Raw genomic sequence first — 23,633 nt, 5'->3', positions numbered from 1 at the left:
CCTCAGGTGATCTGCCCCCCTCAGCCTCTAAAAGGGCTGGGATTACAGGTGTGAGCCACCACGCCCAGCCTGGCTTATTTCACTAAACATAATGTCCTCCAAGCTTACCATGTGGCCACAAATGACAGAATTTTGTTCTTTTTAATTGCTAGATAGTATTGCATTGTGTATACTGGTCTCTCTCTCTTTTTTTTTTTTGAGTCGGAGTCTCGCTCTGCCGCCCCGGCTGGAGTGCAGTGGCCGGATCTCAGCTCACTGCAAGCTCCGCCTCCCGGGTTCACGCCATTCTCCTGCCTCAGCCTCCCGAGTAGTTGGGACTACAGGCGCCCGCCACCGCGCCCGGCTAGTTTTTTGTATTTTTTAGTAGAGACGGGGTTTCACCGTTTTAGCCAGGATGGTCTCGATCTCCTGACCTCGTGATCCGCCCGTCTCGGCCTCCCAAAGTGCTGGGATTACAGGCTTGAGCCACCGCGCCCGGCCCGGTCTCTCTCTTATAAGGACATTTATATTGGCATTTAGGGCATTCCCTCCCAGATGATCCAGGATACTCTCCTCATCTCAAAATCCTTAATCCAGTGACATCTGCAAAGACCCTTGTTCCAAATAAGGTAATATTGACAGTTTCCAGGAATCAGTGAATGGATATCTTTTGTGGGGAGGGAATGCATTTTTCAGCCTACCACAGTGGGAGTGAGCAAGGCGGAAGAGGATCAGCCTCTCTCACGGAAAAAGCCATCTTCCTTTACAAGAGTGTTGCCCCCAAATCCTTTTTCTGACACCACCTGTAAGATTTTAGCTCCATGGATATAACTCCCATTCCATCACATGGTGGCCGTGAGAATGCCTGAGCACAGTAGGGTAGTAAGGTAGGCTCGTTATGGGATCCTCTGACGGAAGACCAGCTGAGGACTCCTCAAAGGCCTTGCTGAACCTGTCTTAGAACTGCCCTGCAGACTAAGATGTTGCCAGTCAGATTCCTTTCCTTCCTTCCTGCTCTTCGCTGCTCCCTGGGGTCAGCCCTGCACCCCAGTCTGACGCCTCACAAAACCTTCTTCTGGCTCCCTCCTCATTTCTCTCACAGACATTCCCCCTGGTACATTTCTTGCACGTCTAATCCCTTCTTGGCATCTGCTTCTTAGACAATCTACTTACCCTTAACTCAACTTTTCATTAAATCAATGTATTTAAGAAGGAATTTTACATCGCTACTGGAGATAGGAAGCCAAAATCACTTGCCATAAATAGAGGGAAAGCTGAAAATGTACAGGTATACACCGACAAAATAATGTTATTAAATTTTAGCCAGTTACTCATTGCTTACTTGCCAGAGGATCAAAGTCCGAGATTGGATTGCTCTTTAAAGGGAGTTTAGCTAGTGTTAGGAAGGTGTTAAAGACTTATTCACAGCTGGGTGCAGTGACTCATGCCTGTGATCCCAACATTTCAGGAGGTAGAGGTGGATGGATTACTTGAGCTCAAGAGTTCAAGACCATGAACTCTGGGCAACATGGTGAAACCCCGTCTCTACTAAAAATACAAAAATTAGCCAGGTGTGGTAGCATGCACCTGTGGTCCCAGCTACTTGGGAGGCTGAGGCAGGAGTGTCACTTGAGCCCAGATGGTTGAGACTGTAGTGAGCGGTGCTCATGCCACTGCCTTCCAGCCTGGGTGACAGAGCAAGACCCTGTCTCGATAGATAAATAAATAAATAAATAAATAAATAAATAAATAAATAAACCACACAAAACAACCCTATTCACATCAAACTAAGACTTTCCCCTGAATCTAATCAGAAATACCAAAAGAGAATTAAAGAAAGAATAACTTTCTCATTTTGGGGTTCCATGTTAACATTTACCATAGACCAGTAAATACTCCTCAAACGGACACATAGCCACACACATGGTTGAAAGGCAGTAATGATAAGTTAATCGTTGAGGAAACCTTGTGGCAGGAAAACTACTGAAATATTAATTTGTGTTTTGTTCTAGTAGTAAGTTTTCCTCCATCAGTACCAATCAGTTAGCTGTTCTTCATGCTTTCTTGTCTTTGGGAGGTCTGTGTGGAGAGAGCAGAGTCTTTTGAAGGTGCTTCTCTTGTAGTCTTCAAAACAAGCTAAATTCATGAGTGGGGAAGAGAGGTGTGTGGACACAGGACCATGGAAGGATAGAAGGAGGTTGCTCAAGCTAGGGAGGAGGACAGAGGCTTGGGATCCAGAGAGCAGTGAGGACCCCCATTCCCCTCCTTGGGGACAGAGTCCAAAGTGGAGAGGGAAGAAGATAGCTGCATGGCAAACCCACCACATCGGGATGGATCCTTGGAGTCAAATTGAAGAAAATAAAATCACATGACATTATCCACACACTTGAGTTTGTGCATCTGGAGCCCTACACACCTATAAGCATCTTAAACAAATTTTTTTTTTTTTTTGAGACGAAATCTCCCTGTGTCTCCCAGCCTAGAGTGCAGTGGTGCAGTCTCGACTCACCACAACCTCTGCTTCCCGGGTTCAAGTGATTCTCCTGCCTCGGCCTCCCGAGTAGCTGAGATTAGAGGTATATGCCATGATGTCCAGCTAATTTTTGTATTTTTAGTAGAGACGGGGTTTCACCATGTTGGCCAGGATGATCTTGAACTCCTGACCTCATGATCCACCTGTCTCGGTCTCCCAAAGTGCTAGAATTACAGGCGTGAGCCACCGCATCTGGCCAATAATTCTTTTTTTTTGTTTTTCTTTGTTTGAGATGGAGTCTTGCTCTGTTGCCCAGGCTGGGGTATAATGGTGCTATCTTAGCTCACTGCCACCTCCACCTCCCAGGTTCAAGCGATTCTCCCACCTCAGCCCCCCGAGTAGCTAGGATTACAGGCATGTGCCACCATGCCCAGCTAATTTTTGTATTTTTAGTTGAGATGGGGGTTTCACCATGTTGGCCTGGCTGGTCTTGAACTCCTGACCTCAGGTGATCCACCCGCCTCAGCCTCCCAAAGTGCTGGGATTACAGGCCTGAGCCACCGCGCCTGGCCAATAATTCTTGTAATGATGATCAACTCATTCCCAAGCCATCTATTTACATTTATATTTTTATGGTGCCCCAAATGATGGCAATCTGTTGTTTCACATGTGTATCTTCAATCTACAGAAGCATACCCTCTGTCTCATGAGGGTGAGCTAAAACGTTATTGTGGCCTGGTGGCCTTTGGAGAACCAACTTGTGGTTTGTTGGGAAAGGACACACTATGTTTTCCATGAGTCGCTAGGAGAGCAGAGAAATAACAGGTATCATCTTAATAGGTATTTAGTGGAAATTCTTAGTAGCAAGTGAGAAAGCACAACTTCAACTGGACTGAGAGAGAGAGAGAGAGAGAGAGAGAGAGAGAGAGAAAACAGAGAGGAGAATCTATTTGAGCACTCCAGGATAAATTTGCTTCAGATAGGGCTGGATCCAGCAGAGTTTTGGGGGCCCACCCTTGCACTCTCCACTTTCCTCTGTTGGCGTCGTCTGCAGGCAGCTGCTGGTGGCAGAGGTAGCTGCCAACCCTAAGCTTGTATCATGTCCTCTCTTCAACCTCGGAGGGATGGGAGTCTCCACAGCAGCTCACCTACAGAGTTGGCTCTGTTTGGATGTCACATCTGTCCTTGAAACAATCGCCATGGCCAAGATAGTGGAGGGTTCTAATGAGCTGGGTAAAATTCCCACCTCTGCTAGGAGGGGTGGAACTGGCCTGTCTAGAACATCATGAGAGTAGGAAAGAAGCAATTTCCCAAGAAAATGAGAGTTCAGTTACCGGAAGATGAGGGATGAATGCCAGAGGGATGGGAAAACGCCAGATGTCTTCCTCAGGTAAATTTCAAGCTGGTAGACCCTTCCTTTCCAACGCTTCCCCAGACACAATTGTGCCCAGAACATGCAGAGCTTGTTAGCATAGAGAAGACACTGATATCTTGTTCTTGGAAAATTCTGAGTGTGTTTACAGACTGAGGAGCCTCAGACAAGGGGGTCCCCCAACTGGCACGACTGGGGGGCCTGATGAACACACTGCCCATTCCTGCTAAACTCAGAATGCACATTCTTAGAATCCTGTGTATTGGCTGGGCGTAGTGGCTCATGTGTGTGATCCCAGCACTTTGGGAAGGTGAGGGGGGAGGATCACTTGAGCTCAGGAGTTCGAGACCAGCCTGGCCAACACAGTGAAACCCCATCTCTACTAAAAATACAAAAATTAGCCAGGCATAGTGTCCCGCACCTGTAATCCCAATCCCAGCTACTGGGGAGGCTGAGGAGGGAGAATCACTTGAACCCGGGAGGCAGAGGTTGCAGTGAGCCGAGATCATGCCACTGCACTACAGTCTGGGTGGCAGAGCGAGACTCTGTCTCAAAATAAACACACAAACAAACAAATAAATAAAATTTGTGTATCTCTAATGAAGAGCTTAAAAGCAGGTACTTTTGACCTTTCTAATCCTTTGTTTTCTCACTTGAGAAATGGGTATGAAAAGAGTATTTCTCTCCCACAAGGGTTGTTTAGGGAACAATATCCCAGAGCATATTACCCAGTAGCTAGGTCACAGAGAGCACTTGATTAATATTGGTCATTGTCTTTTTTTTTTTTTTTTTTTTTTTTTGAGATGGAGGCTTGTTCTGCCGCCCAGGCTGGAATGCAATGGTACAATCTCAGCTCACTGCAACCTTCACCTCCTGGGTTCAAGTGATTCTCCTACCTCAGCCCCCTGAGTAGATGGGATTACAGGCGTGTGCCACCACGCCACCACACTTGGCTAATTTTTGTATTTTTAGTAGAGACTGGGTCTCACCATGTTGGCCAAGCTGATCTCGATCTCCTGACCTCAAATGATCCAACTGCCTTGGTCTCTCAAAGTGCTGGGATTACAGGTGTGAGCCACTGTGCCCAGCCTTGTTATTTGAACAGTAGCATAATTCTTCATACAAGCACATACACAAATATCATCCCATTTTATTTTCCTAGTGTGATGGCTAATATCAGGTGTTGGTTTAACTGGATTGAAGGATGCCTAGATGGCTGGTAAAGTACTGTTTCTGGTGTGTCTGTGAGGGTGTTGCCAGAGGAGACTGACATTGAGTCGGTTGACTGGGAGAGGAAGACCCACCCTCAGCATGGGTGGGCACCATCTATGAGCTGCCAGCAGGGCTAGAACAAAGCAGGTGGAGGAAGGTGGGATGAGCTGGCTTGCTGAGCCTTCTGGCTTTCATCTTCCTCCCATGCTGGATCCTCCCTTCCACTCCTTCTGCCCTTGGACATCAGACTCCATGTTCCTTGGCCTTTGAACTCTTGGACGTGCACCAGTGGTTTGCCAGGGGCTCTAGGGCCTTTGGCCACGGACTGAAGGCTGCACTGTTAGCTTCCCTGCTTTTGAGGCTTTCAGACTGGACTGAGCCACTACATCCCTAGAGCTTGTCAGTAGCCGAGCCAGGTTTCAAAGCCAAGTCACTGGCCTTTCAATGCAATCTCCTTCTCATCCTCCACTCAATCAAATGCTAATCAGGAACATTTGAGGACTACCTGAAGTGAGCCTTCCAGAACAATACAGGCTCTTCATGCCAGTCAAAATAGTCTAGAACCACTGTCCAGTAGAAATACAATGTGAACAGCCAGGTGCTGTGGCTCACACCTGTAATCCCAGCACTTCCGGAGACCAAGGCAGGCGGATGATGAGGTTAGGAGTTCGAGAGCAGCCTGGCCAACATGGTGAAACTCTGTCTCTACTGAAAATACAAAAACTTAGCCTTGGTGGAGGGCGCCTGTTATCCCAGCTAATTGGGAGGCTGAGGCAGGAGAATCATTGGAACCCAGGAAGCAGAGGTTGCAGAGCTGAGATTGCACCACTGCACTCTAGCCTGGGTGACAGCATGAGACTCCATCTTGAAAGAAACGAAGAAGGAAGGAAGGAAGGAAGGAAGGAAGGAAGGAAGGAAGGAAGGAAGGGAGGGAGGGAGGGAGGGAGGGAGGGAGGGAGGGAGGGAGGGAGGGAGGGAGGGAAGGGAGGGAAGAAAGAGAGAGAGAGAGGCCGGGCGTGGTGGCTCAAGCCTGTAATCCTAGCACTTTGGGAGGCCGAGATGGGCGGATCACGAGGTCAGGAGATCGAGACCATCCTGGCTAAAACGGTGAAACCCCGTCTCTACTAAAAAATACAAAAAACCAGCCGGGTGAGGCGGCGGGCGCCTGTAGTCCCAGCTACTCGGGAGGCTGAGGCAGGAGAATGGCCTGAACCCGGGAGGCGGAGCTTGCAGTGAGCTGAGATCCGGCCACTGCGCTCCAGCCTGGGGGACAGAGCAAGACTCCGTCTCAAAAAAAAAAAAAAAAAAAAGAAAGAAAGAGAGAGAGAGAAAGAAAGAGAGAGAGAAGGAAAGAAAAGAAAGAAAAGAAGGAAGGAAGGAAGGAAGGGAAAGAAAGAAAGGAAGGAAGGGAAGAAGGAAGGAAGGATAAAAGAAAAGAAAGAGAAAAGGAAGGAAGGAAGGAAGGAAGGAAGGAAGGAAGGAAGGAAGGACAGACTATGTGAACCATGGGTGTATTATTAAATTTCCTAGCATCCACACAAAGAGTTTTTTAAAGAGCCACATATGGTGGCACGGCCCTGTAATCCCAGCTACTAGAGAGGCTGAAACAAGAGAATCCCTTGAGCCTAGGAACTCGAGGTTGCAGTTAGCTGTGATTGTGCCCGTGAATAGCCACTGGACTCCAACCTGGGCAACATAGTGAGATTCCCATCTCTCAAAAAAATTCAAAATAAATAAAAGTTTAAAAAATTGATTTTAGTAATATGTTTTATTTACCCTGATGTATCCAAAACACTATCATTTCAACATGTAAATGAATATACAAAGGGTTAATGTTTTACATTATTTTTTGCATGTTAAATATTTGGAATCTGGTGTGTATTTTACCCTTATAGCACATCTCGTTTCAGACTACCCACCTGTCGAGTTGGCTTAATAGCCAGCAGCCACATGCAACCAACTGCAGTTCCCATTTGGACAGTGCAGGACTAGAGGCAGATTAGGCATAAATTTAGGACACCAAAAAAGCAGGAGGACAAAGCAGAGGGGCTGAAAAAGAGAGACAAAGAGAGAGAGAGATTCTGCTTTGATGAGCTTAACCAGAACCTTGCAAAATAGCCTAGAAAGTGGAGATTTAAGATAAGCATAGGCCAGGCACCGTGGCTAACATCTGTAATCCCAGCACTTTGGGAGGCTGAGGTGGGCAGACCACCTAAGGTCAGGAGTTCAAGACCAGCCTGGCCAGCATGGTGAAACCCTATCTCTACTAAAAATACAAAAATTAGGTAGCATGGTGACATATGCCTGTAATTGGGGAGACTGAGGCAGGAGAATTGTTTGAACCCAGGAGGTGGAGGTTGCAGTAAGCTGAGATCGCACCATTGCACTCCAGGCTGGGTGACAAGAGTGAGACTCTATCTAAAAAAAAAAAAAGAAGACAAGTACATATTTTGTGGTTTAGCATTGCTTTTATTTTGAATTACGATGGGGTGGGGACGATGAGACACCATGATCTTGTCCTCGATCAGAAGACAGCTGAAGGTCTTTTTTTTTTTTTTTTTTTTTTTTTTTGAGACGGAGTCTCGCTCTGCCGCCCAGGCTGGAGTGCAGTGGCCGGATCTCAGCTCACTGCAAGCTCCGCCTCCCGGGTTCACGCCATTCTCCTGCCTCAGCCTCCCGAGTAGTTGGGACTACAGGCGCCCGCCACCGCGCCCGGCTAGTTTTTTGTATTTTTTAGTAGAGACGGGGTTTCACCGTGTTAGCCAGGATGGTCTCGATCTCCTGACCTCGTGATCCGCCCGTCTCGGCCTCCCAAAGTGCTGGGATTACAGGCTTGAGCCACCGCGCCCGGCCAGCTGAAGGTCTTAATGCTGTCCTAGGACACCAATGGCAGAATTGATGACCCAAGATGTGGCAGCAGAACCCACTGCAGCCAGTTGAATCAGAAAAGGAATGTGTTAAACACTGCTAGGTAGTTCATGGAATCTCGGGAGATGGAGACTCCATCTTGGAAGGGAGCGTTCTGAATCGATGCTCAAATTAAAGTGCAGGCCACTCCTGTGAGGGCGTCTTTCTCTGCCATCTCTGGCCAGGATGCCTGAGTAACTAACTACCATTCTTGTTGAGCACAGGGTTCGACCACCAGGAACCTGGCCACAGCACCCTCCCAGCTGCGGACGTCTCTCTCCATCACCCTTGCCCCAGCAGACACTGGCAGCTCCTCTTGGTTCACGTTGTTTATGTTGTTTGTTTTTAACTGGAGTCTAGGGGAAAATCCTTGTCATAGAACCTGGGTCACACGCTTGCATTCAGTAGCATGGAGTCTGGGAAAGTAATTTGCAGACTCTGTTGTGAGAAAGTGAACTCCTAAGTGTAAAATTGCCCAAGCATAAAGGTGTGCAGCAGGTTCCTAAAAGCATGACGCATGCCCACTATGCTGATTGGGTTTTCTCTTTTAAAAATTACTGTGACAGCCAGGTGCAGTGGCTCACACCTGTAATCCCAGCACTTTGGAAGGTCGAGCCAGGTGGATCACCTGAGGTTAGGAGTTCGAGACCAGCCTGGCCAACATAGTAAAACCTTGTCTTCACTAAAAATACAAAAATTAACCCGGTGTGGTGGTAGGTGCCTGTAATCCCAGCTACTCAGGAGACTGAGGCAGGAGAATCTCTTGAACCCGGGAGGTGGAGGTTGCAGTGAGCCAAGATCATGCCATTGCACTCCAGCCTGGGCAACAGAGTGAGACCTTGTCTCAAAAAAAAAAAAAAAAAAATCAAATTATTGTGACAGTCAACAAAAGGAGAAAGCAACCCATGGAATAGGAGAAAATGTTTGCAAATCATATATTCAATAAGAGTGTATCCAAAATAAATAAGGAAGTCATGCAACTCAATAACAAAAAAACCCCGAATAACCCAATTAAAAAATGGGCGAAGGACATGAATAGACATTTTTCCAAAGAAGACATACAAACTGGCTTGACAGGTACGTGAAATGACTAACAGTGATGTAGTCAACATCACTAATCATCAGGGAAATGCAAATCACGACCACCATGAGATATCACTTCACAACGGTTAGGGTGACTATTACCAAAAAGGCAGCAAATAATAAGTGTTGGCAAGGATGTGGAGAAGAGGAAACCCTCAGAAATTATTGGTGGGAATGTAAATTGGTACAGCTATTGTGGAAAACAGTAGGGAGGTATCTCAAAAAAAATAAAAATAGAACTACCATAAGATCCAGCAGTCCTACTTCTGGGTATATATCCAAAGGAAATAAAATCAGTATCTCAAAGAGCTATCCCGTGTTCACTGCAACATTATTCACAGTAGCCAAGATACAGAAACAACTGAAGTGTTCATCCACAGATGAATGGATAAAGAACATGTGTATATATTACATAGTGTGTATATATATATTTTTTAATTAATTGTTTTTGAGATGGAGTCTCACTCTATCTCCCAGCCTGGAGTGCAATGGCGTGATCTCCACTCACTGCAACCTCTGCCTCCCGGGTTCAAGTCATTCTCCTACCTCAGCCTCCTGAGTAGCTGGGATTACAGGCATGAGCCACCACGCCTGGCTATATTTTATTTATTATATATAATATATATTTCCTTTGGATATATGCCTTTCTTTCGTGGCTTGTTAATATATAATATATAAACGTAAAATATATATATAATATACACATATAATGGGATGTTATTCAGCCTTAAAAAAGAAGGAAATTCTGCCGTTTTCTACAACATGGATGAACCTGGAGGATGAGAAGTACACATATTGCATGATCTCGCTTACATGTGGAATCTTAAAAAGTCGAATTCATAGAAGCAGAAAGTAGAAGGGCAGTTACCAGGGGGATGGGGTGGGGGAAAAGGGATGATGTTAACCAAAGGTTCTGTAATTAGATGAATAAGCTCTAGAGATCTAATGTACAGGATAGTGACTATAGTAAATAATACTGTATTGTATACTTGAAATTTGCTAGTGGAGGAGATCTTAAGTATTCTCACCACACACATACACATGTATCTCTGTGAGGTGATGAATATGTTAATTAGCTTGACTAAAGTGATCATTTCACAGTGTATATGTATAGCAAACGATCACCTATACCTTGAATGTATACAATTCTTGTCAATTATACCTCAAAAAAAATTGTCGTAAAATATATTTTACAGACAAGAGTGTGTATTATGTATATATACACAGTGAAACAATAATAATTATTCTGGCTGGGCACGGTGGCTCATGCTTATAATCCCAGCACTTTGGGAGGCCAAGGTGGGTGGATCACTTGAGGTCAGGAGTTTGAGACCAGCCTGACCAACCTGATGAAACCCGTCTCTAACAAAAATAGAAAAAATTAGCCTGTAATCCCAGCTACTTGGGAAGCTGAGGCAGGAGAATCGCTTGAACATGGGAGGCAGAGGTTGAAGTGAGCTGAGATCATGCCATTGCATTCCAGCCTGGGCAACAAGAGCAAAACTCCATCTCAAAATAATAATAATAATAATACTTTTTCTTACTTTCCTGGTTTAGAAATCCAACATTACCAGCCTGAAACCACAGCCTCTCTTTGTCTTTCCTTGGGATTTTGGTTGATTTTTTTTTTTTTTTTTTTTGAGACAGTAATAAGGATTCTTATTGTCAGAACAAGAGATCATAGTAGAAGACACAATTAAATTAATTTTCTGATAATTTTAGACTCCAGGGCCTCTCTACAGAAAGTTCAGCTTCTTATTCAGAGAAGATACTATCCAAAACAAAAAACAGGTATTTGAGACAGTGTTGAAGACAATGACTGAACTTATACATGGTAAGGAGAAATAAAAAGGCAGTTTCAGCTGGGCATGGTGACTCACGCCTGTAATTCCAGCACTTTGGGAGACTGAGGCGGGCAGATCACTTGAGCTCAGGAGTTTGAGACTAGCCTGGCCAATATGGTGAAACTCCATCTCTACCAAAAATACAAAAATTAGCTGGGTGTGGTGGCGTGTACCTATAGTCCCAGCTATTTGGGAGGCTGAAGCAGGAGAAACGCTTGAACCCAGGAGACGGAGGTTGCAGTGAGCCAAGATGGCACCACTGCACTCCAGCCTGGGCAACAGAATGAGACTCCATCTCAAAAATAAATAAATAAATAAAATAAAAAGGCTGTTTCCCTATTTCCTTTAGTGTGTGTGTTTTGCATAAAGGGATGAGGCTCATTTTGGTGAAAAATGCTTTCATACAGAAAATTTTGAATTCTTTTGCCTCCCCCATTGCAGACGTTTCAGGCCCTGAACTGATCAAGGAAATCAAAATAAGGTAACACTGGTTTCACATGAACCTCAAGACTATAATCTAACAGTACCTACCAACTTTAAAGAAAGTTTAAAGTCCATTTACCTATTCCAAATCAGTAGACTAAATTTTCTCTTTTTAGGAAGTTTTTAACCAAATTGGAATTAACTTATTCTCACTTTAAAGTGAAAGAAAGGCTTTGCAAGACTGACTAGTGTTTGTTCTGTGCCTCCCCCAGGACTGGCCTAACAGGTACCACATGAAGAACTGGCTGCAGAACAGTAATCCATTAGATCTACCAAAAGGAACGGGACATAAGGTTCAACCTAGAAAGAGGGGTTGCTGTCAAGTCTGACTCTTACCAGACAACCCAGGTCCCAAACAGATCTAACTGAGAAGGCTGGAGCACAGCATCAGCAGTCAACAGGGCCAGAGTCATTTCAACGAGTCAGTGAGCTTTGTTGAATTTATTTATTTATTTATTTATTTTTTAATCTTGGCAAAAGTAGTGACTTTAATTTACAATTGCATGTGTCAAGATTACAATGGAAACACTAGTGATACCATCTGAACAAAAGCAATGATTTATTGGTCATGGCAATGAATGAAACATTGACAGTCTCCGGCGAGAATCAAGCAATTATCCAGGAGCTGTAGATCTGATTGCAATATGGTTGTCCAGTGTCTTTTGCACGTTAGTGGCTTTCTCCTTTTTGCCAACTACTCGTTTGAAGTCATTCATATTTGTTGTCTGGACTGGAGTACCAATAAAAGTGAAATATGAAATTCTTGTTGTTTCCTCTTCACCTTGATTCGACTGAACAAATATAGTTACACTGTTAGCATTCTGAAACTTAACATAAGGAAGTGGAACAATGCCATCTTCTTTAATATCATCCTCTGTCAGTTCCAGAGCTTGAGTTGGTTCACTTCTTTCTGCCTCTTCAAAATCCATAGATCAGGGTAGGTTGATAAAAATTTTTACATATTTAGGGCCCTGACCATTATCTGGTCCTTGAAATTTCATGGAATAAAGCTTAACAGGTTGATTGAATGCCACAGTAATAAGTAGCTGTTCATCACAGTCAGATTCCAAGAAGGTCGTGTCTTCGTAAACCGTTGTCAAATCCATGCTCATCACTTTCATTAAGACATTCACAACCAGCTTTGTTAATAAAAGGCATGAAATCCATATAGCCTTTTGGAATATCTGTGTCTTCATTGCTTCCAGGGTCATTTTCTAAGTGCTGCTTGATTTTTTCTTCCAATCCCACAGCATCTGCTCCTTGATATTGATCAATTCTCACTTTGTTTCGAAAAAACAAAAATGTAGGTGTTACTGATATATTGTTGCAGCTGTTCCCTGACATTGAGGTACGTTGACTTCCAAGAAAACAGCCTGTGGATATTTATTACTCAAAAAACTGAATGCTGGGGCAATCCTCAAACATGGCCCGCACCCTCTCATGGTGAACCTGACCACGGCGAGTCTGGAGCCCGCGCCGCTCAGCTCTGGCTGGAAATCCGGGTCGCTCCCGACGGGCTTCACCCCCACCATCCTCACAGAGAGCCCGGCAGGGTGGCCGCAACGCCACTGGCTTCCAAACTGAAGGAGAAGACGATCTGGGAGAGGAAGCAGAGACGCTCAGGAAGGCCGAGGCCTGGACAGAAGAGGTGGCGACCGCCCCGTCTTCTCCCGGGACTCTCAGTGCCGAGTCATGCCAGGGGGCGGAGCGGCCCAGGGGGCGGGGAGGGATCGTTGAATTTATTTTTAATTTTTTTTTTTTAGTAGAGACAGGGTTTTGCCATGCTGGTGAACTCTTGGCCTCAAGTAATCCGCCCACCTTTACGTCCCAAAGTGCTGGGATTACATGCGTGAGTCACCGCGTCTGGCCATTTGGTTGAATTTTTTTATTGACATATGATAGTTGTATATATTTTGGGGGTACCTGTGATATTTTGATAGATGTATACAATGTGTGATGATCAAATCAGGGTAATTAGGAAATTCATAACCTCAAACATTTATCTTTTCTTTGTGTTGGGACACTCCTTGTGTATACCTTTCCTCTCCCCATGGTAGTCACTACTATCCTGACTTTTGTTATTAGTCATTTTCTTACTGTAACTAATGATTATTTAAATTATTAATTTTGAGTTAATACAAATTCATAGGCAGTTGTGTGCCCTTTTCCTGTCTTCTCCTGCCGTAAATCTTACAGAATTAGAGTATGATATCACAAGCAGGATATTGACATTGAAACAATCCACAGCTTTTATTCAGATTTACCCCATTTTACCTGTACTCATTTGTGTGTGTGTGTGTGTGTGTATACTTAGTTCTATACAATTTCACCACGCAATGTAGGCTTGTATATCAACCACCACAGTCAAGATACTGCACAGTTCCAATGCCACAAGAATATTTTGTCTTCCTTTTACAAATCCTTAACTCCTAGCAACCACTAATCTTTTCTCCATTTTTGTAATTTTGTCATTTCAAGAATGTTATATAAATGGAATCATAAAATATGTAAACTTTGAGATTGACTTTTTTCTTCATCATAATTCTTTTGATATTCTTCCATAATTGTCCATTGTTGCCTAATAGTTTTCTTTTTGTTGTTGTTGTTGTTTTTGCTTTTGCTTTTTTTTTTTTTTTTTGAGACAGAGTCTTGCTCTGTTGCACAGGCTGGAGTACGGTGTTGGGATCTTGGCTCACTGCAACCTACGCCTCCTGGGTCCAAGCAATTCTCTTGCCTGAGCCTCCCGAGTAACTGGGATTACAGGTGTGTACCACCATGCCCAGCTAATTTTTGTATTTTTGTAGAAACAGGGTTTCATTATGTTGGCCAGGCTGGTCTTGAACTCCTGACCTCAGGATCCCTCAGGGGATCTGCCCACCTCGGCCTCCCAAAGTGGTGGGATTAGAGGCCTCAGTCACCAAACTTGGCCTGTTGTGTAATGGTTTTAACACATATATTTGCGTTCCTGAATAGCCTATTCACTTTTATGTGTTTTTAAAAATAATTTGAATATTATAAGTTTTTTTTGTAATTCACTTTTTTCATTCAACTATATTTTTGATTGTGTGGCTTTATTGATGTGTGTGGCTGTGGGGTCATTTATTTTTATTGCATAAATTTATCACAATTTATTCATCCAATTAGTTATTGACAGATAATTGGGTTGTGTCTTTTATTTTTAGGTTGAGTTTTTATTTTTTGGAATATTATGAATGATGATACTATGAATATTCTTGCCTGTGACTCTTGGTTCACTAATGTATGAGTTTTTCTAGATTAAAAATGTGGGTTGGAATATCTGGCTCAATTTTACTAAATAAAGTCAAACCTATTGCTTGGTGCCCTCACCAATACTTGGTATTTTCAGACTCCTCGATTTTGTCAGTCTGATATAAAACAGTATTTCATTGTCATTTTAATTTGCATTTTCTTGTTTATGAATGAGATTGAGCATCTTTTATATGTATGTTTATATATTAATGTTTTCCTGGAGATGCCCGTTCATGTCTTTTGCCATTTTTCTATTGAGTTTGTCTTTTTTTTTAATTGATTCATAAGAGTTCTTTATATATTCTGGATTCTCATCATTTGTAAGAGAAATGTGTTCAAAAAGTTTACTCAGTTTATTGTTTAGCGTATCATTCTCCTTATTGTGTGTTTTGATAAAGACATTCTTAATTTGTCTACAATTAAATTTATCAACCTTTTCTTTTCTTTTCTTTTCTTTTTTGAGACAGAGTGTGGCTCTGTTGCCTAGGCTGGGGTGCAGTGACATTATCTCGGCTCACTGCAGCCTCTGCCTCCCAGGTTCAAGCAATTCTCCTGCCTCAGCCTCCTGAATAGCTGGGACTACTGGTGCACGTCACCACTCCTGGCTAATTTTTTGTAGTTTTAGTACAGGCGGGGTTTCACCATGTTGGCCAGGATGGTCTCAATCTCCTGACCTCATTATCTGCCCGCCTTGGCCTCCCAAAGTGCTGGGATTACAGGCGTGAGCCACCGTGCCGGGCCCCAACCTTTTTCTTTTCTTTTTTAAGTTCACAGTTCTTCAAGGTGGAAACCATTTTTCTTTTGTGGTTTATTTTTTGGGTCTTATTTAAGAAATTCTTTCTTATCCTGTGGTCATAAACATATTCTTCTACATTGTCTATGTGCATATACGTGTATATGTATTCACACACATCTAAATGTTTAATCCACCAGAAACTAATATGTGTGTTATTCAGTTTCCTTTGTTTTTCTTTTATTTTTCCCGAATGGATAACCACTTGTTCCAATTCCATTTATTGAATATGACATCTTTCCCTGCTGCACTGCATACCCTCTCTCATAAATCAATGCACACATATGTGTGGGGCTGTTTCCAGGCTCTCTCTCAGGTACCACTTGTCCCTCTGTGAGTGAATGCCACATCATTTTAATTACTATTGGTATCTGATCGATCAAGTCTACACACCTTGTCCTTCAGGAGTGTTTCGACTCTTCTTTCACATAAACTTTGAAAGAAATTTATCATGTCCCACAAAAAGACTGTCAAGTATTTTTAAAAATTGTATTACAGCGACAGATGAATTTGGAGATTTTTGGCCTCTTTGATTCTGAATCTTTCAATCCATTAATATGGTAAAACTTTCTATTGATTAGTGTCTTCTTTAATGTCTTCCAATAAAGATTTTTGTTGTTGTTGTTGTTTGATTGTCTTTTAGACAGGGTCTTGTTTTTCTGTGGCCCAGGCTGGAGTGCAGTGGTACCATATAGGCTCACTGCAACCTCCACATCCCAGACTCAGGTGATCCTCCCACCTCAGCCTCCCCCGACTCTCTGGGACTACAGGTGCACACCACCACGCCCAGCTACCAATAAAGTTTTCTAATTTCATACACAAAGAGCTTGCACAATACTTTTAAAAAATCAATTCTAAGGGGCTTTGTATTTTTGTTGTGTTTTAAATCATTTTTTGATTAGTCTTTTTATTTTTCTGACTGTTGCAGGCATGTAGAAATTTAATTGACACTCAAACCTTACACACTTAGATTTTCTTTCTTTGTTTCTATCTTTTGAGACCGAGTCTTGCTCTGTTGCCAGGCTGCAGTGCAGTGGTGCGATCTCGGCTCACTGCAACCTCCACCTCCTGGGTTCAAGTGATTCTCCTGCCTCAGCCTCCCGAGTACCTGGGACTAAGGCACGTGCCACCACGCCCAGCTAATTTTTGTATTTTTAGTAGAGACGGGGTTTCACTATGTTGGCCAGGATGGTCTCGATCTCTTGACCTCGTGATCCACCCACCTTGGCCTCCCAAAGTGCTGGAATTACAGGCATAAGCCACTGTGCCCAGCCCACATTCAGATTTTCTACACTGTGACCTTGCTAAACTCTCTTATTAATTCTAATAACTTGTCTACAGATACTTTTGGGTTTTCTATAGACAATGATAGTGACTACAAACAATAGTAGTTTTGCTGTTTTCCCTTATAATCCTTATATTCTTCTTTCTTCTTTTTTGCGGATCACCTGAGGTCGGGAGTTCGAGATCAGCCTGACCATCATGGAGAAACCCCATCTCTACTAAAAATACAAAAAATTAGCCGAGCATGGTGGTGCATGCCTGTAATTCCAGCTACTCGGGAGGCTGAGGCAGGAGAATCGCTTGAACTTGGGAGATGGAGGTTGCAGTGAGCCAAGATCCTGCTATTGCACTCCAGCCTGGGGGACAAGAGCGAAACTCTGCCTAAAAAAAAAGAAAGTTTAAATAAAGTTTCCTTAGGAATATTTTCTCAACATCTTACCCTCTCCTTATTGCTCTGTGCTCCAGGGATGCCATTGAGCAGGTTTGTACCTGCCTCCTTTCAACCTGACTATATATTACTGGAGAAAAGAAGTCTTACGTGAGGGTGCAGATGGCGGCTTTCAAGAATTTGAAGAACTACCAAGGGGAGGGAGTGCAGCAGGAGGAAGTGCAGAGGGAGTCTCAGCAGCCCTGGGTGACAGAATAAAAGGGGAGATGGAAGGGCAGGAAAGCGGATTTCCACAAGCAGAAAGAGAAGCTTTTTAGCATCATTGTTGTCTAACCAGAGAATAGGTTGCTTTTTGAGACAGTGAGCTTCCCAGCTCTGGAAGTACTCAAGCAGGGCTAGATACACACCTACCAAGGATGTTGTACAGACCCCTCACCCCCAATATTGGGTGGGGTATGGACCACATTATGTCTCCTGTCTCTTCCAACTTCAGTCTTGAGATTTGTAAAGAATTGGATTCATTTCTTCTTTTTTTAAAATTGAACTTGGTTTTATTAACATCTTGTGGGTGTTTTTAAGTTCTGAGTATTCAACTTTGACTATGACCAAAATGTCTACATTTAAAGAGGTAACAAGGTATTTAACACATTGTGTAATATGAGCCAGATAAATTGCTTTCATAATGAGGGCTCCGTCCAAATAAGGCAGAGGCCACGATCCCAGGTGGAAGGAATGGAAATGAATCTATTTCAAGGCCAATAGCTACAGCCCAAATTCACTCAACTCTACCAAACGTACCTGCACTGCCTCAGCAACTCATCTCTACAATTTGACAAGACAATCAAAAGTACATTTTGTGCTTAATGTAATAAGAGGCTCAGATATAAATGTCTACTTTTATATATTTTTAACTTATGCAGATAATTTGTTATTTAACAAATAGGTTAAACTGACTTTGTTGCAAATGAGATATGAGGATGTGCATATGAAGAATAATTGGGCTGGGAGCAGTGGCTCACACCTGTAATCCCAGCACTTCGGGAGGCTGAGGCAGGTGGGTCATGAGGTCAGGAGTTCGAGACCAGCCTAGCCAAGGTGGTGAAACCCCGTCTCTACAAAAAATACAAAAATTAGCCAGGCGTGGTGGCAGGCGCCTGTAATCCCATCTACACGGGAGGCTAAGGCAGGAGAATGGCTTGAGTCCAGGAGGCAGAGGTTGCAGTGACCTGAGATCGTGCCATTGCACTCCAGCCTGGGCGACACAGTTAGAGTTTTTTTAGACAGAGTCTTGCTGTCACCCAGGCTGGGGTGTAGTGGGGCAGTCTTGGCTCACTGCAACCTCTGCTTCCTAGGTACAAGTGATTCTTCTGCCTCAGCCTCCCGAGTAGCTGGGATTACAGGCGTGCACCACCACATCTGGCAAATTTTTGTATTTTTAGTAGAGATGGGGTTTCACCATGTTGGCCAGGCTGGTCTCGAACTCCTGACCTCAAGTGATCCACCTGCCTCGGCCTCCCAAAGTGCAGGAATTACAGATGTGAGCCACAGCGCCCGGTGGAACTTGAATGCTACTTGGTTTCTCATAGCCCATTTTCCCTCCTTCTTAAAAAATGGGACAAATAATATTACCAAATGAATGTAAATAAAGGCATTTAGGAAATAATGTGAAAAAGTTTTAAAGTGTTATTTACTTTTTCTTTTCTTTTTTAATTTTAGATTTGGGGGTACATGTGCAGGTTTGTTACGTGGCTAAATTGCATGATGCTAAAATGTGGGCTTCTAATGATCCTATCTCCCAAATTGTGAACACAGGCCGGTCGTGGTGGCTCATGTCTATAATCCCAGCACTTTGGGAGGGCGAGGCAGGCAGATCACTTGAGCTCAGGAGCTCGAGGCCAGCCTGGCCAACGTGGCAAAACCTCGTCTCTACTAAAAATACAAAAAGTAGCCTAGTGTGGTGGCGCATACCCGTAGTCCTGGCTACTTGGGAGGCTAAGGCACGAGAATTGCTTGAGCTCAGGAGGTGGAGGTTGCAACGAACTGAGCTCTCACCATTGCACTCCAGCCTGGGAACAGAGGGAAACTACGTCTCAAAAATAAAATGAAAATAACAACAAATAGTGAACATAGTACCTGATAGGTAGTTTCTCAAACTTTCCCCCCTCTCTCCCTCCCCACTTTTGGAATCCCCCTTGTTAATTGTTCCCATCTTTGTATCTGTGTGTACCCAATGTTCAGCTCCCACTTCTTTTTTTTTTTTGTTTTTGTTTTTTGTTTTTTTGAGACGGAGTCTCGCTCTGTCGCCCAGGCTGGAGTGCAGTGGCGCGATCTCGGCTCACTGCAAGCTCCGCCTCCTGGGTTTACGCCATTCTCCTGCCTCAGCCTCCTGAGTAGCTGGGACTACAGGCGCCTGCCACCGCGCCCGGCTAATTTTTTGTATTTTTAGTAGAGACGGGGTTTCACCGTGGTCTCGATCTCCTGACCTTGTGATCCGCCCGCCTCGGCCTCCCAAAGTGCTGGGATTACAGGCGTGAGCCACCGCGCCCGGCCTTAGCTCCCACTTCTAATTGAGAACCTGCAGTATTAGATTTTCTGTTTCTGAGTTAATTTGCACTGGATAATGGCCTCCAGCTGCATCCATGTTTCTGCAAAGATGTGATTTCATTCTTTTTTTGTGGCAGCATAGTATTCCAGGGTGTATATATACCATATTTCCTTTATTCAGTCCACCACTGATGGGCAACTGGGTTGATACTATGTCTGTCCTATTGTGAATAGTGCTGCAATAAACACACGAGTGTTTATTGGTAAAGCGATTTATTTTCCTTTGGTTGTATACCCAGTAATTGGATTGGTGGGTCCAATGGTAATTCTATTCTTAGTTCTTTAAGAAATCTCCAAACTGCTTTCCACAGGGACTGAATTAATTTGCATTCTCACCAATAGTGTATAAGCATATAATAGCAGTGCAAGAAAATAAGAATTGGGTTCATTTCTTATCCTACTTCCTGGGATACTTCATCAACGCCTCTCATAATACTTAGAAAACCGACCTTACAATGGAGGCAAGTCAACCAAGATGAAAGCTGGTTCTTTGTATATGTTAATAATTTTGATAGACCCCATCACGTCTGATCAAGAAAAAAAAAAGAGAAATAAAACACATTAAAATTCCTTTCTCCTCAAGAAGCACCCAGCAAATATAGTAGGTGTGCATCCAGTGATCATAGAATAAAAGTGTTGTTATCCTGTTAAGTCTTCATCCCCAAACCTCTAAAGGCTGCATTCCCTTGGAGGTTTCTAGCCTTATACCTCATCGTCCTATAATCTTTTTAAATAATACAAGTAGGTAAAGTAGTCAAGGCACTCACTGGTTTGAAAACCTGTGAAAGAAAAAAAAGCTTTATAAATGGAGTTGACAGCCTCTTCCGTATAATTGGGACTTCTGAACCAAGTGAAGTTTTGAAGGTTTTTAAAGACTGGGAATAATTCTGTAGCTTCATAGTTGTACTTTATTTTTACTCTTCCATTCACCCAAGCTCCTTCTTTCTAGCAAATCCCGTTTGTTGGCGGATAAAAATACATCTGCAGAGTCTCCCGGAAGCTGCCCCATCAGCCTCGTAGACAAGAAGCCTTGTTTTCCTGCACCGCCACAGAAATGTCTTCCTCCTCCTCCTTCTCCGGCTCACTGGGATCAAAGTCTTTTTCGTTCTTAGCTGGTTTTCCTTAGAGAAAAGCTGGAGTTCAGGGTTCAGTTCAGAGAGGGTGACTCCTTGAGGGCAGACCTAGAGGCGCCGCGCACCGGTTCCGCCTGCAGCCCCGGCAGAGCTGCGCCCCGGCTGCCTGCGCCGCGCGAGTCCGCCAATAGCGCCGAGAAATCCGTTACCAGGCGGCTGTGTCCCCAAGGGCCATTCAGGGCGGAAGGGAGCAGGGAAAACCGCTGTGTTGATTCCCGGGCGCTGTAGGCTGCGAGCGCAGAGGGTCAGGTTACAGGCAGGTGAGGCTGGCTGTTGGGTGAGCCGTGGGCTCCAGGGCATCCCGGGTCAGACGCGCCCCCGCAGCACTCGGCAGCTGGCACACGTCTGACGACCTCCTGGAGGAGGGCGACCGCAGCGATACACGAGGCTGTGCCCGTTGTCCTGGGCGCACCCGAACAAGGCCTTGGGAAGGGCAGCGCGCCCCCCAACGTGAGCACAACTGCTTTAGAAACTTGGCATATTTTACCAACTCCCCCTCCTTCTCTCCCTCTCTCCTCCAGGCATAAAGGTTGATAGGAACAAACAGATATAATAATAAATGCAAAGCTTTCCTACCTCCCCGGTAGGGGCGGCGAGAAGATGTAGCCAATGTTCACTATGCTGGCTTCCTGGAAAGGTATTTCCCAGTCTCAGAATTTGGGGATCGGGTGGTTAGGGGAGGCAATGGTGGGAGTGGACGAAGATTGGGGGCTTGTTTTGAGGCTGCATTTGCTTAATATGCTCCTGGCTTTTGTTTCTATTGTGTGTTTACTTGGGGTGAGGGGGCCTCGGGGTGCAACATCTTGTGGGGAGAAGCTGCTTTGGCGGGGCAAGCCCTGTTTTTCTTAAATTGTATACTAGTCAGAAAATTAACGTGTTCTAAAGATGCCGAATTTTTAAATTTATTTTTACTGCTTTTGGGGGGGGAGTTGTAGTTGATGGATAGCTTAAGCTCCTAAGCCCCCACCCCCCATTATTAATAATCAGAATCCTTGGAAGTCTCCCGCCGCCTCGCCCTTCTGACCGCCCAGATTTCATCAAGCTCCGGGAAGGCTCCACAAGGTCCAGAGGAACTGAGCCATTTTCTGGCTCGTCGAAGACAAATCCACCCGGCGGGGGAGGGGGGCAACTCGCGGGAGGCCCCAACTCACCGGAAGGGTGCCCTGGGAGGCGAACCTGGGGTTTACTTCGAAGAGCTCGCCTCGAGGTGCAGGTGATGGGAGAATGGGGCGGGGGTTGATTAAAAAATGTTCTTCCTTTCTTAAAAAGAGGAGGGGGAAGAGCAGACTTTAAATTCTTTTGCAAACATTCATGCCTAAGGAAGGGCTGGAACAGGCAGCCCCGGCCGCCGGAACCGGTCGGACAGGTAGCGAGCTTGTTGACACCGTTATGTTGCAGGGCGCATGCTCACTCCCAAGTTTCCTGGTGCCTTTTCTATTCCACCTTATGAAACTTTTTCCCCGGCGTGGTCTCACTCGCGATTTAAGGCATAGGTGTCGCCCAGCCGGGAGGCTGGGAGTCGCCAGGCGTGCGGGGGAGAGGCCTGGGCCGCGCCGCGGCGGGGGGTGGAGGAAGAGGGCAGGCGAGGCGGGAAGGTGGGCTCTGGCCGCCGGGAGCCGGGGACGGAGCCGCCGCCGTCGCCCCTAGCGGGGAGCAGCCGGGAGGAGGGGGCCGCGGTCGGGAGAGGGGACCCCACCATGCCCAAAGTCTTCCTGGTGAAGAGGAGGAGCCTGGGGGTCTCGGTACGCAGCTGGGATGAACTCCCGGATGAGAAAAGGGCAGACACCTACATCCCAGGTGAGCGCGCGGGGGGGCCGGGCCTGGGCGCTGGGCTCCCGGGGTGGGGGAAGGGGTGGCGGGTCTTCCCCGCTCATCGGCAGGGGCGGGCTCCCCACTTCATCCCCTCTTCCGGGGGGCACGCGGGGGTCTTCTAGGCGAGGGAGGGCGGGCAATGAGGGACTGGGATGCCCGGGACTCTGGGCGCCCCCTTCCCCCTAGTGGGAGCCTCTAATTGCCCGGCGGCAGGACCGTTGGCTGCAGCGCGGGCCGAGGTGGCCCAGGAAAGGGATTGAAAGCCAGCAGGGGCTACCCCCAATCTCACGTCCTCATGGGGGTGCACAAAGGCCCGCCAACCCTTCTGGGGCTAGCTGGGGAGAGGTCAGACCCGCCTCCCCCGCCCAGAGAGGAAACTTGGCGCGCAGGGTCCTCCGCCGCGCGTGGCCACCTGGTTCCTCGTGGGCGCCAGGGCTGGGACCGGGAAGAGGCCCCCAGCACTCCAAGCTAGCCGTAGGGGTCGATCCGGGGCTTACTCGCCCACCCCCGCGACGTTGCCCACTTGGCGAGGTGCCCAGGTCCGGGGCGGGGCGGCGGCAGCACCGCCCGCAGGTCAAACTGCCGCGGGCGGACGGGCTGACGCCGAGTGTGTATGTCGGGGCGCGGCCCCTCCCTCCGCAGTGGGCCTGGGCCGCCTGCTCCACGACCCTCCCGAGGACTGCCGCAGCGACGGCGGCAGCAGCAGCGGCAGCGGCAGCAGCAGCGCGGGGGAGCCTGCAGGAGCCGAGAGCAGCTCGTCCCCGCACGCCCCCGAGCGCGAAACCCCCGAGCCCGGCGATGCCGAGGGCCCCGATGGACACCTGGAGGCCAAGCCGCGCCCGGTCGCCAGATCGAAAATCAAGGTACTGTGTCGACTCTGCCCCCGCCGCCACCTGCACCACGCCCTGGCGTCGGGCTCCCGGGGCCGGCGCCCCTCCCTGCCGCGCCCGCCCGCGCAACCAGGCACCCGCGCCCCGAGCGCGCCCGCCGCGCAGC

At 46.1% G+C, this 23,633-nt stretch overlaps 1 protein-coding gene and 1 pseudogene across 2 annotated transcripts in view; one reads left to right on the top strand and one right to left on the bottom strand.

Annotated features, from left to right (window-relative positions):
• Positions 1-11,574: 11,574 nt before the first annotated feature.
• On the bottom strand, positions 11,575-12,961 carry LOC105486844 (thioredoxin-like protein 1 pseudogene; annotated as a pseudogene).
• Positions 12,962-20,664: 7,703 nt separating this feature from the next.
• The window catches only part of LOC105486845 (ovo like zinc finger 2), a 43,403-nt gene continuing 40,434 nt past the window's right edge, over positions 20,665-23,633 (top strand). Inside the window, exons 1-3 of one of the 2 annotated variants that reach the window (XM_011749917.2) lie at positions 21,145-21,462; positions 21,813-22,622; positions 23,280-23,500. In XM_011749917.2, the coding sequence (XP_011748219.2) occupies positions 22,523-22,622; positions 23,280-23,500 (321 nt within the window). In that variant the 5' untranslated portion in view covers positions 21,145-21,462; positions 21,813-22,522. Of the gene's footprint in view, positions 21,086-21,144; positions 21,463-21,812; positions 22,623-23,279; positions 23,501-23,633 lie in introns of those variants that run through there. The other variant, XM_011749921.3, reaches the window with a different exon arrangement.

This window comes from Macaca nemestrina, chromosome 15 (genome assembly GCF_043159975.1).
Source record: "Macaca nemestrina isolate mMacNem1 chromosome 15, mMacNem.hap1, whole genome shotgun sequence".
In the NCBI taxonomy this organism is placed as follows: Eukaryota; Metazoa; Chordata; class Mammalia; order Primates; family Cercopithecidae; genus Macaca; species Macaca nemestrina.
This window is presented reverse-complemented; position numbering and strand designations above follow the sequence as displayed.